An 18,315-nucleotide genomic window follows, 5' to 3' on the forward strand; every position below is an offset into this window, starting at 1 on the left:
AGCTGGTTGGTGTCAAAGCCTGTTGCTTTTTGAGTATTTTCTCTTCCATGGATTGTTCAAGTAAGGTAGTCATGACTATTTGTTTTAGACCTAGTCAAGAGTGTCCAGGCAAAGTGTGGATTTTTTTTCCTCCCCTGAAGAATGCTAGCTTAACACAAATAAGAACTTACTTCTGCAACCTCTCCCAGTTTTATTGGCAATTTTCTAGAATAAAAAAATGATATGAACAACCAGCCCTTCCAGGGGAGAGAGGGCTCTTACTGGGCTGTGGAAAGACCAGAGTAAAGTCTTTACCATGCATGTTTTCTTCCATCCTAGAATGAATTCTTAAACCAGTAGTAACCAAACAACAGACCTGTGGAATGGGAAAGCTACTTACATAGTGATGTCTTTTGTCCTTCCTCTTGTATGTTTTTGCCCGTGGCACATCTGCTGCAGCCAGTCTGACTGGTACTCACGCAGGATGCTGCAGGTTCAGAGCTGTGGTGGTGTTCAGCCCCATCTCCTTTGTGAGTGTTGCCTGGGAGAGCTCCTGTGAACACCTCTGACTTTGTACCGTTGTGGAATGGGAAAACTTCCTGAAACACTGGAAAAAGACTTGCAGGGCAGGAAGCTCATTTCCTTTTCTGCACTGGTGTCTGCTAGCTAGCAGCTCCCTGTCTGGAGTAGCTCCCTTTCTTCAGGCAGAGAACCAGATTTGCAGCCTTACTCCCCTGAGTCTGGCTGATTTGATGTCTGAAATAGTGGGGCTGATTTTTCTTGGTAACTGGCTCGTTCCCTCGTGTGGTGTCTCACAATACATTGTTGTTGAGAAATCATATATGTTCTGTTGAGCGAGCCTCAGGCAGAGCTTGTGGTTTTGATAAATGCCCCAAAGAGGTGGATTTTTCAGATACCTAGCTGGCTGCTATGGATTAGGTGCTGTACAGTGCTTGGCATGCTTGATACTCCCTAGGATCACTGGGATGCTGTGTCCCCCAGCATCTTGTCACCAGAACACCTGTAGTCCATCAGTGTAAAATCATCAAGGCATTTGAGCTGGATCTGTACCTCCCCTGAAGGATTGACATCTCTCAATATTAGACACACATGCCACGAGGACATCCTTCCCCTACTTTCCTTTCCCTTCTGGCTTAGTGTGATAACTAAGCTTGTGGTTAAATTGATGCTCTCCAGTTATTTGTTTTTAAATTTCCAAGCCACTATTCATACAATTAATGATCACCCTATTGTGTTTTTTATAGGCAAACAAAGACTTGTTGGAGCAGATGGAAAGAAGGTAAGAAATCTTTTTGTTTGAATCTCAGGCTAAAGTAAAGATCCAGTTTTGTTGATAGCTAAACTGCCTTCAGATGTTAACTTTTTTTCCTAATACTCTTGATACTTTTGATTTCTCAGCATGAGAGAGAGGGATGATAAAATCAAGACAGTTGAAGAGCTGCTTGAGGCAGGACTCATACAGGTGGCTAATAAAGAGGAGGAGCTGAAGGTAAAATCTCTCATATTATCTTTTTATGGGGAAGTTGAGATTAAGTGCTCTTGTGCAAAGTGTGTGTGTGGGTGCTCATAGTACAGTCTGAGATAATTCCCTTTGAATAGGAAGAGCGTCTCATGGAGACAAGGTGAAAACCTTTTTGGTAAGATAGACTAAGCATGGGCATTGATGGTGTACAGCAAGTGCTTCTGCTTAGTCTAGAGCAGATTTTGCTAGGATGCATACCTGGTGTCTTTTGTGATAAAGTGAATACATATCCAGAGCTGTATGTTTGGCCTAATCTGCAACGAATTTGTCTTCAGGAAAGGGTGTTTTTACAAAACTTGGCAGTGTGGGGCTCTTGCATCTTTTTGGTTAGCAATCTGAAGGGTTAAATGGTTTATAAACTAGTGACACTTCTGGGATGATGCTAAAGGTATTTCCTTCCTGTTCTGTTTATAAAGAAGCTAGTGATGAGAAGTCTGGAAAGCCAGTACAAAAATCCCTCTCTGTTTTCAGATGGGTTTTGCTGGAAAGCTGTGTGCTCTCTACCTGGACATAGCCAAGACAATGCTTCCTTTCTTAATGTCCCTAAATTCCAGGTGCATTGCTGACACCCCTGTGCTGGGGAGGGGGTTGCACACCAGCAAACTGTCAGGTTACTAAGCAGCCAAAGATGCGAGTGCATCACCTTGATGTTTCCCTGGACTCTAGCTTCCTACCGATTGAAGTCCACTAAGAGTTGTCTGTGGTGAATAATTAGTCCATTGAATACTTTGGCTCCAGTTGCTGCAGAGGGGGTCTCTTTCAGACTTTCAAAGTATTTCACTCGTTCTAAAAGAAATGACTTTTCTGTCAAGCTTAACACTTTTTCTGCAACAAATGAGTCTTTCATTATCTGTGTGTCTGCTTTCAAAGGCGCTGCGAACTGAAAATTCATCCTTGAGAAAAGAACTTCAAAGTCTGCAAATCCAGCAATCAGAGCAGGTAATACTTTTCATCTAAAACTTCTATTACACCTAAACTAAATCTGAAAGAATCTTGCTGTGGTTGCAAAAGTCAAGGGAAAAAGGTGAAGATGTCTTTGAAGCCTATTGGCAAAGCATTCTGTTTTCTTCCAGCGTGGTCTGGAAGCTGATACTTCTGTCAAGTACTTCCTTTGCATAGGTGTCAGAAATACGGCAGGTGTCAAGGTTCCAATTCAGCAGTGGTTCTGGGTTGGTTTGAGTTTGCCACCCTCTGATATGGCTGTGCCTTGCTTTTTTTTTTCCAGCAGCCTAGTGCAGCAGGCATGGTTGGTATTCAGCTTGTACGGCATCAGCTTCATTATGCATATTTGAGCTTTCTAATGTTAATCTGCACTTGTGCAGGTGTGATTTAGCCCACTTCTGTTTGTCTCTGTTCAGTGACACGGTCCCAGTATTACAATTTTCGATGTGCACTTGGTGCTGATCGGGAAGTGCCTTTCCTTGACATCCAGCTCTCCTTGGACAGCTCAGGAGGGCACTTAATTTCTAGAAAATCATTTATGGAAGAGAAGCACAATAACTGTGGGGAGGTGTACAGTAGTGCCAGTATGAAGAGATCAGCTGGTCAAATGCTGGTCCTGAACTTCAGTCTCTCCTGGTAAAGGTGATGTGGGTTTGCTTTTGTTTTCCTGGAACCTGCAGCAGACATGGTATTATTGGTTTGCCAGGAATTGGAGACCAACAGCTAATTTTCTCAGGAGCAGCCAGATAGATAAAGCCATTAGGCTGCTGCGTAGCTCACTCAGTGCCAGAGTACTCAAGCTCTCTGCTCCTTACTCCTCAACACTTGCAGATTGTTTTGCTCTCTTCTGTTTTTTCTGAGTTGAAGCTCTGTTTTGAACAGGTTTCCTTCCAATCACTGGTGGAAGAACTCCAGAAAGTGTGAGTTACCGCACAGATTTATTTTCTCATTGTTACTTCTGTCTGTCTTTATTCCATGACTACAAGTGTTTTGCTTCCCTGAAATGATTTGCTTTTAACTGGGTGAAATGTGTGTGTGTGATAGGAAGCATTATCATTTTGGAAACACGTTGCATCAGGCCAATACATTTTGAAAATCCAGTTGCTTCTTCTGCTAAGCAATTAACTTCATAAGCCTAACTTTGACTAGATGAGTCATTGCACTGAATTGTCAGATAATTGGGTTTTTTTTTTTCAGTAGGCACTCTGAAAGGAATGAGCTTGTTCGCTCTCTGTGTGTGTATTTGAAGTTGATAAATACTTTGCTGGTATGTCCAGTGAAGGCTGAAGTTAAGTGTGTGTCATTCCAGGAACTATGGATACCTTAATTTGCATTTTCAGATGGATAGTATCTATTTAGCATGTGAACTACTGGTTATGTAAAGTCAGCTTGTTCTGCACTATTTCCAGTCTTATTCCTCCTGTTTGTTTCTCCTGCTTGGTCCCACTGTGGATCCCAGAGGCTGGCATAGATAGCAGAACCAAAGCTCGTGTATTTGCCCAAGTGGTGTGTTTGTTCAGCCAGCTAATGTTGCTCCTCTGCTGTTTTTAAGGATCCATGAGAAGGATGGAAAAATAAAATCAGTGGAAGAGCTCTTACAAGCTGAAATCCTTAAAGTAGCAAGCAAGGAGAAGACTGTTCAGGTATCTATCTCTGCAATATCTACCTTCCTTTCTGTGTCTGTGCCACTGACTACCATTTATTTGTTACTGCATGGCATTTTATAGTGATGAATTTGTAGCATCCATTTTTGTGGTGTTTTTGTGTTTCCATTGTCCAATCCTGTCTGTTTTGTCATTGAAAAGGCTTTGACACAGGAAATAGAGGCTCTGAAAGAAGAAGTAGGAAATTCCCAGCTTGAGATGGAAAAACAGGTAAAATGCCTTAGTACCAGAAGTGTGAAACAACCTTGCCTTGAATGTGCTGCTCACTCATTTCTGTTCTGGTGTTTTCTTTCACTGGTGAATGTCACTGAGTAGGGGAACTTTTCAGTGGTATAGCTACACTATTCTTGGATATAAAGACGTAAATATGTAGTATAACTTCCGCTGTCCTTCAGAATCCACATTCCTCTGGATGCTTGAGCTTTTTTGGACTTTTAGTATGAAATTTGTCAAGAATTGCTATAAACTAAAGTGTTGAAGCACTAGCTCTGGCTGGGCGTATTGCATACCGTTCCTGCGGTAAACACGAAACCCTGGGACATCCTTTGAGGCTGGCAACTTGGAGATCTGAGGTGCTGAAGCTGCTTCTCCTTTTCTTGGCCTTTCTGTGTTGCTAGAACAGTACTATGGGCCCAAATAAGATCTGGTTTCCAGGTAAACCTAAGACTGCTTTCTCTCCAGTGTCCAAAGAAAGCCTGTCTTGGCAGAGTAAGTTTTACTCTAGCTATCAGGAATGCAGAAATGGAGGAGTATTGGCTTTTTTGGCATGCTTGCTGCTGAGCATCCAGAACAACGGGAACCCACGTTTCCTTAGGGAGCCCATTCTGCAGGCAGCTTAATCCATCGTGCTGTCAGGAAGTTTGCTTGCTTGTTTGTGTGGGGTGTGTGGGTTGTTTTTTTTTGGTCTGCACTCTTTTTTTCAATCTTTCTAGCTACATTCCAACATGTCACCCCCTTTTCTTTCCTTAATGTTGAAGTTTTGTCCTTTTTAGGCAAAGCTTCAGAGATTGTGTTTCCATCTTGGGATCTTCCTCCAAAGCAAATTCTCAGAAACTGGAGGAATTATTTGTGTGTGTTTCCTTCCCTGGAACTGACAGAGCCCAGAACAAAATGCAGTTTAGTGTTGCAGTCTCTGGAAAGCTACATATGAGAGGTTCTTGCTCCAAAGTTGGTGTAGTTTGCACATTTTGGTCTCCTGCAAGCAGAATAGAGTATTTTGGGAACATCTGAAACTCCTGCTGTGTTGTGGTAGAGGACTAAACTAAGCTACCTGTTTGGACAGCCAGTATCTACACAGCCACTGTCAGGCTTTTATACAAAATTCAAAGGAAATATTTCTGTTAAACCTTGTTTCTTCAATCCATGTTCAGCCTTAGAATTGGAATTTAAGGGAATGCTGACATTGCAGAGAGCATCTAAAAAGCACTTGATTATGCAAAGGTCTAAATGACCAGGGATGACCTCTCTGATTTGAGGTGCAGTTGCTAGTGAAGATGGTTGTCATCATCAGCATCTGCTTGTTCTGTCTCTCATGGTGGAAGGGTGCTCCAGTGGGCCTGTTTGTGTTCCCATTTGCATGGTTTTCTTTTCTGCTTTGGAAGTCACATTTTAAATGTGGAGAAAGTAAATAGTGGAGACATTTGGCTTTTCGTAATTTATTTTCCCACCAAGAAAAAGCGTGTTTATGCTTACATAACTGTAACAAATAATGCTTCTTTTAATAAAGTCGAGTGACTTACCCCTGTTTCTCCCTAGAGCAATTTGTAGCAGTAATGTGTCTTTTTCCATGTGCATTGAACTGAAGTACTGATTATTTTCTTTAGGTGTCGATTACCTCCCAAGTCAAAGAACTTCAGACTCTGTAAGTACAGTTGTTAACACGTCTGATCTGCTCTGTGCAGCCCTTGCTTCCCTGCTCCAGTCTAAGTTTAAATATTCTTGCCTGGCTTCTGCAGTTCACACGAAGTGATCCAGCTATTAACACCGGTCTTAGTAGACATGTGTCCTTATTAGCAATACCTGGTCCTGTCTGAGCCAGCAAACAAGTTGAAGTGCTGCATGGCTTCATGAGCCCTGATTAAACCACAAGCGATTAAATTGAAGTCAGGATGGAAAGACGTAGGCAAGGCGCTGTGGCAAACTTCCTTTGGTAATATCTGTGTTGTAGCTGGGTAGGTGAGAATTTAGCCAGTATGGTTGTCAGTCCCTTGTGTCCCCAGCTGGGGAGGGAGAAGGAAGTATTTTTAGAGGAGGAGAGCACACGTGTGTGTAAACTCTGCAATATATGTCGGCACAGAATTTGCTTGCTTTCACTTACTGAGCAGTACCATTGATCAGGGGTGTCTCCTGCTAACCCAGACTGACGCGGAAGTGTTCACACATTGATTTTTAGCGGGTGACTTGTGTTTGTGCTGTTGATCACACATGCTGCTTTTGTTACATGCTGCAAGGCATAGAATGTCTTTTTTTTCCAGATGGATAAGAGCAAGAGTTTATGCTATGTGTCTATGTATGCTTATTTGTACAGGCTGAAGGGGAAGGAAAAGCAGGTGAAAACCATGGAGGCCTTATTGGAAGAGAAAGAGAAGGAGATTGTTAAGAAAGGAGAATGGCTGCAGGTAAGCTTCCTTGGTATTCTAAAGGGAATTAAGTTCTGTTGCAGTATTTCTGACTGTGGAAAAGTTATGTTTACACTTCTAAACTTGCCTTTTTTTATGTCCGAAGGATCAGAAGGGTACTATTGCACAATTAACCAGTAAAGTTCAAGAGTTAGAACAACAGAACCTGCAGCAGCTTCAACAGGTATGGCCTGTGGAGTGGATGTGGTTTGGGAGTGCTGCTCAGTTGAACTGGAAAATGTTGGTTTTGTCCTCTACCCCTCACAAAGGGTTTGCATTGGCTTCAACCTACAGAGCTATCTTAAATACTGCTTGGCTAAACTGGTGCAGAGAGCCTACTAGTTTAACTGTGTTCATCCAAAACAAGTTTCATGGGGATAACAAGTTCTTAGAGCTTTTCTTTCACCTGAATGATACTATGCATAATGAGTAGCTTTGGTGGTCTGAAAATTTGAAGCTCATCAACAGAATCATAGCTGCATTGTAGGTAGCTTCTTGCCAGACTGAAGTAGTGTGTCTGTAGGGCTGTGGTCATGGAGGAATTCGTGCTGTAACTGAACATAGAAGCTCCTCTTGAAGGGGGTTAGGCTTTGCTGTGATTTCTTCCTGCCTTTACTTGTTGCAGAAATTGCAACTGGCTGGAATATTTTTGGCTTTTGATTTCCTGCACAGGACTTGAGAACAGGCAACTGGACATCCTTGAAGCCAGATGATACTTAATGGAAGAATTTTTCCAATAAGACGGTATTCTAGCTCAGTTAGGATTATTGTCAATGATAAGGGGGAGAAACTGAGTTGAACTCTTACTTTGTGTGGATGTCTAGACAGGCATTTATCCCAGGGCAAAGGTGGACTGGAGAGAAATTTGGGATGCTTGGTGTAAGCTGTGCTTCTGAAATCCATTGTGTTTAGATATTCTTGGAGCCATGTCTGATGCAAAATTCCTGGTATTTCTTCGGCAAGTATCTTGCAAGTGGTGTGGTGCCCCTGCTCATGCAAAGAGTTACTGTTAATTTGAAAGCTTCACTGTGCCTCCAAAATGAGGTTGGGAATTACTTTGTTTTTCAGTTGCCTGCTGCATCCCGAGTCCAGGACCTAGAGAGCCTGTGAGTATGCTTTGTAGCAGTGCCTGATGATAATATGCATTCAGTGCTGGCGTTCATCTTAAATTGGAATGTATGAATTGGTTTCAAGAATTTTATAGGCTTTGCTAAAATAAGCTGTTAGTGCTGATGGACGTACACCAGCCAGCGCGTCTGCTGCTGTGTATAATAGCAAGCGTCTGGCGTCCCTGCCTGTCGTGCCTCAGTAGTAGTGCTTATACACTTTGCAAAAGTGAATGATCGCCCAGGGCTCCACTAACTAGTGAAATTGCTGCTGCTACTTGTGTCTAGTGATAATTTCTCCTTCTGTTTAGCATGCTTAAAAGAGTGTGGATTTAAGTGCCTGTGGCTGAGTTGGTAAAAGCAATGAACAGATACAGTTTGCCGTTTTCAGTCTGAGAGTCAATAGCCAATTCTCCAGCTCCTGTTTTATGGAGAAATGCTGCCAGACTTTCCTCTGTTTTGACTCTGCTTTGTCTGGCTGCTCTGTCAGAGGAAGGTTGCATGAGACTGTGCCAAAAAGGGCTCTGCCTTCAATGCAGCTCTTGTAATGTGCTGCCCTCCCAGCAGAGCTCCTGTACAGCCAGTATATGGTACCCAAGGCAGTCTCAGCGTTGGGACACTGTCTCTGGCACCTTCACAGCCAGCTGGCTCGCAGGATTTGCTCAGGTGATCGATTGCTTCTCTCCCACTTTGGCTCTGAATGCTGTTGAGATCAGCTATGACTAAATGTGTTTGCTGATTGACATGTGAAATGTCTAGCTTGCTTCAGGCCAGTTCTTAACAGGTGAGTGTTTGCAATACATGTTGTTGCAGCTGACAGGTATTTTTGTTAGCTTTCTTGGTTTGGAGCCATAGTGCAACCGTTTTTTCTCCATGTCTATCTGCTCTCCTTTTGGCTGATATATAATAATAGCGTACAAAACATTTATCTTCTGCTGCTAAAAACTGTCCCAGCTAGAGTGTCAGTCCCTTTTCAGCATAAATTCTTACTTTAACCATTTTTTCTTACTTTCTAAACCATCTCTACAGGTTGAAAGGGGAAGAAGAGCAAATGAAGAAGTTGAAAGCTGTAGTGGAAGAAAAAGAGAGAGAAATTGCAAGCCAAGTAAAACAGTTGCAGGTAAAGTTTCAATAGAAGTATCTTGTGTTGTAAGGTGTGTAAGTATTTGAGTGTATATCTGTATGTATACATGTGTATATTGCCTCTTCTTTCAACAGGATGTTCAAAAGGAAAACGAATCTTTCAAAGTTCAAATTCAAGAATTAAAGCAGGAGAATTGCAAACAGGTACAGCTTCCAATTGCAGTGTTACTGGGTGAAGTCAGAGGGGTGGCGGTAACTTGTGTGGATGACATGGAGACCCAGTAGTTGTACTGACCGTGCGAAGCCAGGGACAGTGTCAGGGTTGGATTGCACTAAGCCAACTTTTCTGGCAGTTGCATATCTCTTCCTGCTTCCCTTTACCATGTGAGTTTGTGGCCTTGTGCTCTTCTTTACACCTGCTGTGTTCTTGTCTAGTTTTCCACCCCGTCTTTACACGCTGTATCACAGCTGGTCCTCTGGCCAGGACTCCCTTGGAGGCCAAGAGCGCAGCTGCTTAGCGTTGCAGCAGTGCCTGGTTAACAAGGCAGATGGTGCCCTCTGCACCTGTCTTTGCTGCTGATCCTGCTCCTAACGAGTTTATGATCTGTTTGCAGGCATCTCTGGCTGTCCAAAGTGAGGAGCTTCTGCGAGTGTGAGTACTGCCGGAAGTTGAACGCAATAGATAAGCGCTTCATTTCACTTATGGCTCAGGAAATTTAAAAGATGAAGTAAATGCCAAATGTACAATATCAGTGTGTGAGAAGTGGCCGGTAAAAAATATCTTAACTATCTAATAAAACTTGAGCATAGATATTCTGCTCACACTAGTAATTCTCAGCTGCAATCTTCTGCAGGTAGTACTTGCAATACCTTGTGCCGACAACGTAAGCAAGCCATGATTGATTTAATTTTAAATACATACTAGCTCAGCTGTATGGCTGAAGAGTTAAATGTTCATGTTTCAAGCAAAAGTGACAAGCTTTTTTCTTAGAACTTCAACTTAGTAACGGGTTGTTCATATTACAAAATTGTCTGGTGGAAATCTCTTCTCAGGGAAAATCTCAGGAATAAGAGTGTGTCGTAACATAGAGCTGAAGCACACTAAAGAACTATGTGGAAGCTAACACCATAGCGGCTTATATTGTGCTACACAAATTGCCACTGTCATGCATTTTTGGCTGGCTGAATCATTTTTCTTTTAAGTTAAATGACTTATAGATTGTGGACTAGGTGCTTGAAAAAGAATGCTCTTATCCAGCAGGCTGTGCCTGTTTTGTGGCGTTGTACTAGCGTGGGCTGGCTGACTTACCCTCGTCTAATGTGTTGCCTTTTCGTGGCCTTGATAAATGTGTGCAGATGCCTGTTGTAGGCAAACAACAGCTTTACAACGGGCTTTGCTCTGGCAGCCTGCAGTTCACAGAGCAGTAGGAAGCAAGCAGTACTGCCAAGTCAGTGAGAGCAGCTTTTCAAAGAGAGTGTGTTGCTGGAAGGGAAGGCAAGTTAGTGTATGTGAAGGGGTGAGTGCTTCACTTGAAACTTCCTAAATGTCTCCTGACTTGTTTATGATTCTTTTTGCTAATTCAGGGTTGCAGGGAAAGAGAAGGAAATCGCCAGTCTCCAAAATGAGCTCGCCTCTCAGAGAAATGCTTTTGAGCAACAGAGGAAAAAGAACAACGTAAGGAAATTCTTCCCCTGACCCCCCTAAAAGCCCAACAGGCTAAACCCCAAAGGGCAACCAAACCTGTGTGCACAGCACTCCTTGATGCCTAGGGCGTTCTGCTGAGAACGTGTTTCTGACAGTTGTCTGCCATATCGTGTCCCCTGGACATTCCTCTCTCCTTGGGAGTGACTGAACATACCTTATTTTGCTGTTCCAAGTTTTGTCAGCTCTTTGACAAGTTGCTGATTTGATGAGAGGGAGGAGACTTGCTAGGGGACACATTCTGTAGCAAATTCTCAGACTTGGATTCAAGCCTTGTTAGCCCTGTTCAGAAACATGTCCTTTGCCAAGGGAAGAAGAGGGATTTTGGGGAGGGAACGTGGGAGGATGAAAGGTGCTGTGCTCTGACCGAGTTATGGCTTTTGTGCGTGGACATGGGAGGAGGCATTACCTTCAGGGCTCTCAGATCTGCCTCTTCCCATTCCTAAGAGTGACCAATCCTCATCCTCTGAAGGAGGTGAAAGACAGTGAGCCTTCCTTTACAGCAGCTGCTGATGGTGCACTGTGGGTTTTTAGGGGGAAGTAAAGGTTGTATTTTCCATCACTGAACTGTGAAGTTACCTCCTTGTTATACATGACCTGTGCAAGGCAAGACAATGGCATCTTTTAAGTTGTAGAGAAGAAAGTTGTTAAAATACAGGGGTTTTAGCTCACCTATCTCCTTAATAGCCTATAAAGTCCAATGAATACCATGCAATAAGCTTTATTGCTTAAAAGTGGGACGATATAAGGCAAATGCACCGGGAAAATACTGAAAACGTGAGCTTTTGATCAAGTAGAGTTGCTTAAGAGCTGAAATCAAGTAGAGGGAAAGTGTCTGAGTAGTCTCAGAAGATGGAGCTGGAATAGTAGAGCATACACATGCCTGTTCTGGGGAATTGCAAGGTCTGTGTACCCTTTGTGGTGCAGGCAGAAATCTGGCCACTGCTAAAGGCAGACCATGTCTGTAGGTCCCAGCTTTCCACATCACAATTTTATTCAATCTTGGTTTTATGTCCTGTGAAACAGCCCGTAGGATAGCAGGCAAATAGAAGTGGTAAAGTAAAACTAGTGTAGGTACATGCTAGGATTTGGATGCCACTTTGCGTGGTGAATTTAAAAAAATACAGCCTTTCAAAAATAGCCCTTTGCTAAAGCAAAGGGTTGGGGAAAAAAAAAAAAATCTGAATCCCAAGCACTGTAATCTCCCTGCAAGGCCCCCTATCCTTCCTAGAGAAGAGCTGTGAGGCTCTTAGAAGAGCTCTGAGCCTCTTAACCAAGCTTGCCAGTTGACGTCTTGTGGAGTACACGTTTGATGACCTCGCCAAGAAAGATGCAGGAGCGCAGCACGGTGCGGTGGTGTTTCCATGTGGATCTGGGGTCTGCTCGCCACTGGTGAAATCCCAAAACCTCCCAGGAGGGCTGGTGAGCAGCAAACCAGGCTGCTTTGAGTACAGTGGAGCGAGCTGCGTGGGTAAATGCTGCGAACCAAGGCCCTGGGCTTTGTGTCTATAAAATCAGCCCTGGCATAGTAGGTTTGGGCTGAGGCCCAAGGATCTACGCAGCTAAATCTTGGTTGCAAGATCAGGGGCATAAATGTGTACACCTCCATGTATACTGGGATCCATGCTGGGTTCTGCGATGCGACATGCCTAACACTCTGTTGTGTAATCTGTGGTTTGGTGTCTTGTGTTCCTCACTACTTTTGAAAACTTCCCTCTTTCTTCTTACAAGTGCAGTCAAAGTGTGGGGTCGCTGCAGCAATACGCTCTGCAGTAACACTTGGATCGGTTTTGGACGTGGGGGCAGGTTGGGCAGAAATTGGCATTTTTCTCCCCCTTTTCATTCAAACTCTTCGAACATCACACTTGTTTTTGCTAGTGTATGTCATCTTACCCAGCAAAATCATCTTGCAGTAACCAGCATTTAAATGCAAATGGTGGAATGTAATGCAAAATATATCTCTGAAGTAAAAGTGGAAACAGTTTGAATATTGGCTGAACTGAAATCATTCTTTCTAAAAATGATTAGGACCTTCGGGAGAAAAACTGGAAAGCAATGGAAGCATTGGCATCAACTGAAAAATTGCTGCAGGACAAAGTGAACAAGACTGCCAAGGTTGTAATGTTAACTGCTAGAAATGATGCGTTAAGCTAGAAGCAGATCTGCAGCTGGTTTTTTAAATGAAATGGAGGCATTTAACTTTTACTGCAATTTAAATAGTCTGTTCTGAGTGATCATTCATATACTCTCACCTCTGCTTCTTCCTGTTGTCTTTGGGTTTCTTTTACTTTTTTTTATCTTTAGTTTGTGGGCATGCCTATTTTTGATTTCTGTTTGCATAATTGTTAGAGCTGTTGTGAATCGTTTTTTCTTTGTGGGGAGCTCTAGAATAAAAACACTGCTGGTGAGCAACCTGCTTTCATCTACTGGGCTTTCACTGTGCTTGAATAAATTTATTGGACCCATGAAGAACTAGAACTAGATTATTATTTAAACACCTGGGGACTTTTCAGGAGAACAGTGTCACCACAGCTGTGAATTTCCTCCTTGAAAGCATATGAAGCTCGACAGGTCCCATCAGAGCCAACGTTCAAAATGATACAGGGGTGTGAGTTGCTCTGAGAGGAGCTTGCATTTGCTATGAGCCTAATTTGGTGTTAATTGTCACTATGCAGATTTCCAAAAAAGCATCAAAATAACTTTAAAACCACAAGTCGGGTAGCTAGAAGCAGAGGAGCTCTGGTCTGGGATTGTGCGTCTGTGTTTTGGAGATGTCTCCGCTCTCCACTCGGCCCCGCGTTCAGAGAAGTTGTGTACCTGCTTTTGCTGTGTGCTAACGCTTGCCTGCTTCCTCTTGCAGTCGAAAAGCTTCATCAGACAGCCATTTGCCACTTCTCGGTGGCTCCTAAATTGCTGAAAACTAACCCACTTAGCACAACTTCACAACCTAACGTCTGCCGTCCGTTTCTGTCTCTGAATCTCAACCTACTAAATGCCACCGATCTCTTGCAGCGGAGAAACTCAGAGCAGCGAGGCGCGGTAACGCTGATGTCAAATTAAAAACGAAACCCAAATACTAGTGAAGGATTGTTGCTGAAAGGTGCCTTCTGTGCAGGGTTTCAGGCTTTCTGCATATAAACTTAAATGGGAGCCTGAGCGTCCTATGGCTAAATTAAACCAATCTGCCCCAAGCACAGCAAGCAAACGTCCTGTGGCTGGTTTGCTTTTAACGTTAAATAAATGGAATGATAGATCTGTGGTGCCCTTGGCTCTGTGTATTTATATTTGCGGAGCAATGACAAAGAAAACCTTGAGATTGTCACACAGCTCTAATAATTATTTCCCATTGCATCCAAACTTGGGGAAGGAGGATGTAACCGTCTTCCTCTTGAGTACTTTGAAATATTACTTTTAAGATACAGCCTTGCTTTCTTGGCCTGGTTCAAATGTGCATTAACACAAAGTTTCCTTTAGACTTTAAGTCTCTGTTTTTGATGTGGTGATGTTAATTTATGGTGATGTTTTTCCCACCTAAAACTGTTTAAAATAAGTACAGATTTTAAAAAAATTGTTGATTGACCGAACTATTTGCTTTTGAGATCATTCAACTTGAGTGGCAGGGTCGGTGTGATCTGTGGATGCAGTTACTCAGCGCAGTGTAGTTTGTGTTGTGTTGTGAACAAGTGGATAATGGTGTAATTTCTGTACGAACACGCTAGATTGGAGGAAGAAGATAAAGGCTTAAGCATGAACAAATGTGAAGGCCAAATTCTGAAGCAATTCAGTGTCTATTTCTGAAGTAATTTACTGTCAATTTTAGAGACTATAGTGCCTTTCTCACTTAAAAAGAAGTGACTTCCTGGGTTAAGTAAGTTACTCTAGGCATAGAAGAGGCTATTGGCAGGTCTGTGGAGCACGTTGCCCAATTTCATGTGAGCCCTTCTCTTGGTTTAGGAGAAGCAGCAGCATTTGGAAGCTGCGGAGGTGGAGACGCGCGAGCTACTCCAGAAGCTGTTCCCTAAAGTCTCTCTTCCCTCTAACGTGGTAAGAGAAGGGGCTCTTCCTTCCCTACTGCTGGGGGCCAGAGAGCTCTGGTCCTGCTGTGCTGGGCAGTCTGGAGCGCTTCCCCACAGTCCCCTCTGCTCCAGGGATTTTGCAGTGGGACGTGAGTGTCTTCTGCTGGTAATACCTCTACTTGCCAGCAGCAGCGAGGCAAAGCTGCAGACTGTCACTTAAGAAAAGTGTTAAAACAAAGTTGTTATATTGTGTGTGGGTATGGTTTTGTTGTTTTTTTTTTTTTTTTTGTTTGTTTTTTTTTTTTTTTTTTTTAACTACCCCAACATTTGGTTCATCTGCCTGAGTTATCTTGTGGCTAACTGAGATAGTAAATTTTCAGGGACAGGTAAGGTCTGCTGTGTATTTGCTCACTGTCTGCCACAATGGGGATCCGTATCTTCCCTGAGGGCTGTGTAGATAACAGCTGCCCCCCCCCCTTTCAAAGGGGTTGTGCTGCTTCACTGCCAGTTAATACAGTTCAGGAGGGTTTGTTTTGTTCCCAAAGTTCTATTAAAAACCACTGATTTGCACTTTTATATTCTTGGTGGCTTTCAGTTGTTTGTGAGGGGAGTGCGCTGGGTCCGTATGCTTTAGATTGTGTGAATGATGTGAAGTGAGGCTGGAAAAATGGGATCTGTTTCATTTGTAATGTCTAGAGGTTTTGAATATTCATACTTAAATTTATTCTCAAACGTGCTAAAGTTAGTCTCCCGACGAACTTGAAATAGTCTTTAAAAAGACTGTTTCTGTAAAGTTATAAAGCAGTCTTCCTAGCGAGATCCCTAGACTTATGTAGCAAGCGTCTGCTTTAACTGCTCAGGGATTTTGGAAGAGGTTCCCTTAACTCTTCAAATCCTTCTGTAGAGCCCAAGCGCTGGTGGGGAGACCTCTGTCACCCGGTTGTATTCCAGCACTTCCAAGCCCCTGTGAACTGCGTGTGTCTCGTAACCTCACGCTCCTGCACTGCTGCCCGCCGACCCTCGGCTCGGCTGGGCTGCGTGCGGTACGGGCTGACCCTCCGCTGCCGGGGTGTTCTGCGCCCTCCGGGGAGTTGGGGGTAAGCCTGCAGTTGGGAGGCAAATGTCCTGAAGATTTATTCAGGTTATTCTCAGCTTTAACCGAATGCATTTCCCAACAGAGCCACAGCGAATGGATATGTGGGTTTGAAAAGATGGCTAAAGAATACTTGAGAGAGGCTTCGGGATCTGGAGATGTTAAGGTAGGCGCGAACGGTGGACAGCTTCCTTTCCTTGTGTGTTGCATATGATATTTTCTGGTATAAATCTTGCAAATTGTGCTCTGGATTGTGATGTTCAAATCGGTGAGCAGGTGACAAGAAAACTGTTTTATGGACGTTTGCATCTTGTAAATCAGAAATGTATTTGCTACCTTTGAAAAGGACCTTGTGGAATTGCTCATGAAATTCAAAATCCTAAGTCTCTTTTGCAAGTCATTCATTTGTTTTCAGGTAACTCAGAGTTACTGCAATAACACATGTAAAGGTTGTGATTATTGAGTAGGTGAACACTGCACTTGCTGTTGATGTCTTTGCATGGGTTAGAAAGACAGACCTGCCAGTGTGAATGATACCATCGTGCTTGTTGAGCTAAGATAAATAATAGAACTCAAATCCATCAGCTGAGATGTGACTCTCCTGGTCCCTTTTCTCCTTTGCCAGGCTATGGAGCAGAAGTTGAAGGAGGCCGAGGAAATGCACGTACTGCTGCAACTGGAGTGTGAGAAATACAAATCGGTTCTGGCAGAGACGGTAAGCAGGGTGCCTGGTCGCCCGGGCCTTGTGCTGTTGCAAGCTGCCTTTCTTCTGCCGTAAGCTTTCAAACCCTGCTCTCTTCTTAGGAGGGAATTTTACAAAGGCTACAGAGGAGTGTGGAAGAGGAAGAAAGCAAATGGAAGATAAAAGTTGAAGAATCACAGAAGGAACTTAAACAGGTATTTCTGAAAATCTGCTTTCTGCGGCAGCCAGGCAGTTTCTGCTTGAAGTGGCAGAGTGTGACTGAGCGCTGTGAAGGCCGCTGTAGAACGGCCCTGGCTGCCTGGTCTGATGTGAGTGTGACCAGTGCATGGAAAAGGTGAAGTCTGCAACCAATATAATAGGAGTGATCCCTCCTTGTAGCAGTAGGATTTTTGGTGCACTGATACTTAGTTCCATGCTGAGAGGAATTTTGATTTTTTTTTTTTTTTTTTTGAGGAAAACACATTTCCATTTTAAAAAACTATAAAGTGGAGGAATTGTTGGTATCTTCAGACTTGTGTGGCAATTCCTGTTATCTTCTTTAGAGAAGCGAGAACAAATGAACGGCATGGGTAAAAAGTCTTTGTCCATTATGACAAGTCTGTGTCACAGTCCTTTGCAGGTGATGCAGGAGGCAGCCAATTGGCATGTGGCAATAATAGTAACATTAATGCTGATGGGATAGGAAGCCAAAGATTCAGGAATGTATGTGTGTCCCATTAACATGCCCAGAAACATATATTTTTCTGATCCTACCAACTCAGATGATATTTCTGTTAAGCACCTCTTTTTTTTTTTTGTAAAGTCCATTTGTGAACAGATAGAGACTGTTTATGCTAAAATTTAAGGATCATATGAACATAACAGTTTTTTGGAAGCTGTTAAAATGCTGCTTAATCCATTATGGTCAACTAATTACACTTGAAATTGCCTGCAAAGCTTTCTTTTTTAGGAAGGCTCTGTTGCTTGCAAAAGTGGTAAGAAAAAAGCCTTTTATGTTTTTTTCCTAATCTAGAATTAAAGTAGGTCAAAGTGCCTTTTTGAAAAAAATGATTTCTAAACTGGTTCTGCTTAGTAAATTTGAGTGCCGGCATATGAGCCTGGAGCAAACAGATAGATGATTTATAAACATCTTGTTCGAGTGGCTTATAAAAGGTTGTCAGATCTTGAACTATAGATGTGCTCCCATCTGCTGCACTTACACAGCCTCTGATAAGGCTAAATATGCTGGGCTTGGCTACGCATAGTATATGGATGGAGACGGTCTTCCCTGTCTAGGAGGTGGACAGTGGACATCTGGCTTAGTCCTTACATTCCAAATCTTTCAGGCATCTAGGCTCTAAGTATGTCAAAGAACTTCTTACATGGAGAGAAGTAGGAAAGGTGTTCTAATGGAGACTCAGTATATTGAATTATTTCAGTGAGCATCTTATTTTATTCAGTCACTGTGATTTCATCCTTAATATGTTTAAATTGTAAAAGCAAGCTTGTATATATAGAGAGAGTTTGTCTTAGACCAACCTTATTAAATGATATATTTGTCTGTCTTGATATCTGCAGATGCGTTCTTCAGTCGTTTCTTTGGAGCACGAGGTAGAGAGGTTAAAGGAGGAAATCAAAGAAGTTGAAACTGTACGTGCAGGTGGCTTTTTTGTCTTTGAAGCTTTATGTTAGTTAAACGTGATTTGGTCTTATGCTGTAAGTCTCAACTTCCTCGGGCTTCTCTCCTTCAAGTAGTGCAGCCTGTGCTGCAGTTTAAACTGAGTCTTCTGGCCAGTGTTTTGAAGAGGCAGAGAAGTTGGGTATGGGAAATTGTCCCATTTATTTACTTCCGTGCTCACCCACTGGGCTCTTCCCTTGTGAGACTGA

The 18,315-nt window shown here is 43.0% G+C and overlaps 1 protein-coding gene across 7 annotated transcripts in view; it reads left to right on the forward strand.

Moving 5' to 3' along the window:
* The window catches only part of KTN1 (kinectin 1), a 77,822-nt gene that overhangs the window by 48,633 nt on the left and 10,874 nt on the right, over positions 1-18,315 (forward strand). For 4 of the 7 annotated variants that reach the window (XM_033009748.2, XM_033009751.2, XM_033009749.2 and 1 more), the window contains 20 exons: positions 1,245-1,279; positions 1,399-1,489; positions 2,393-2,461; positions 3,347-3,384; positions 4,017-4,107; positions 4,270-4,338; positions 5,952-5,989; positions 6,656-6,746; positions 6,853-6,930; positions 7,815-7,852; positions 8,882-8,972; positions 9,071-9,139; positions 9,550-9,587; positions 10,520-10,610; positions 12,666-12,752; positions 14,592-14,681; positions 15,832-15,912; positions 16,372-16,461; positions 16,551-16,643; positions 18,007-18,078. In XM_033009748.2, coding sequence (XP_032865639.2) covers positions 1,245-1,279; positions 1,399-1,489; positions 2,393-2,461; positions 3,347-3,384; positions 4,017-4,107; positions 4,270-4,338; positions 5,952-5,989; positions 6,656-6,746; positions 6,853-6,930; positions 7,815-7,852; positions 8,882-8,972; positions 9,071-9,139; positions 9,550-9,587; positions 10,520-10,610; positions 12,666-12,752; positions 14,592-14,681; positions 15,832-15,912; positions 16,372-16,461; positions 16,551-16,643; positions 18,007-18,078 — 1,440 coding nt within the window. The remainder of the gene's footprint in view (positions 1-1,244; positions 1,280-1,398; positions 1,490-2,392; positions 2,462-3,346; positions 3,385-4,016; positions 4,108-4,269; positions 4,339-5,951; positions 5,990-6,655; positions 6,747-6,852; positions 6,931-7,814; positions 7,853-8,881; positions 8,973-9,070; positions 9,140-9,549; positions 9,588-10,519; positions 10,611-12,665; positions 12,753-14,591; positions 14,682-15,831; positions 15,913-16,371; positions 16,462-16,550; positions 16,644-18,006; positions 18,079-18,315) is intronic. The other 3 variants (XM_033009752.2, XM_033009754.2, XM_033009750.2) reach the window with 2 other exon arrangements.

This window comes from Tyto alba, unplaced genomic scaffold, assembly GCF_018691265.1.
Source record: "Tyto alba isolate M040663 unplaced genomic scaffold, T.alba_DEE_v4.0 Super-Scaffold_29, whole genome shotgun sequence".
Classification (NCBI taxonomy): Eukaryota; Metazoa; Chordata; class Aves; order Strigiformes; family Tytonidae; genus Tyto; species Tyto alba.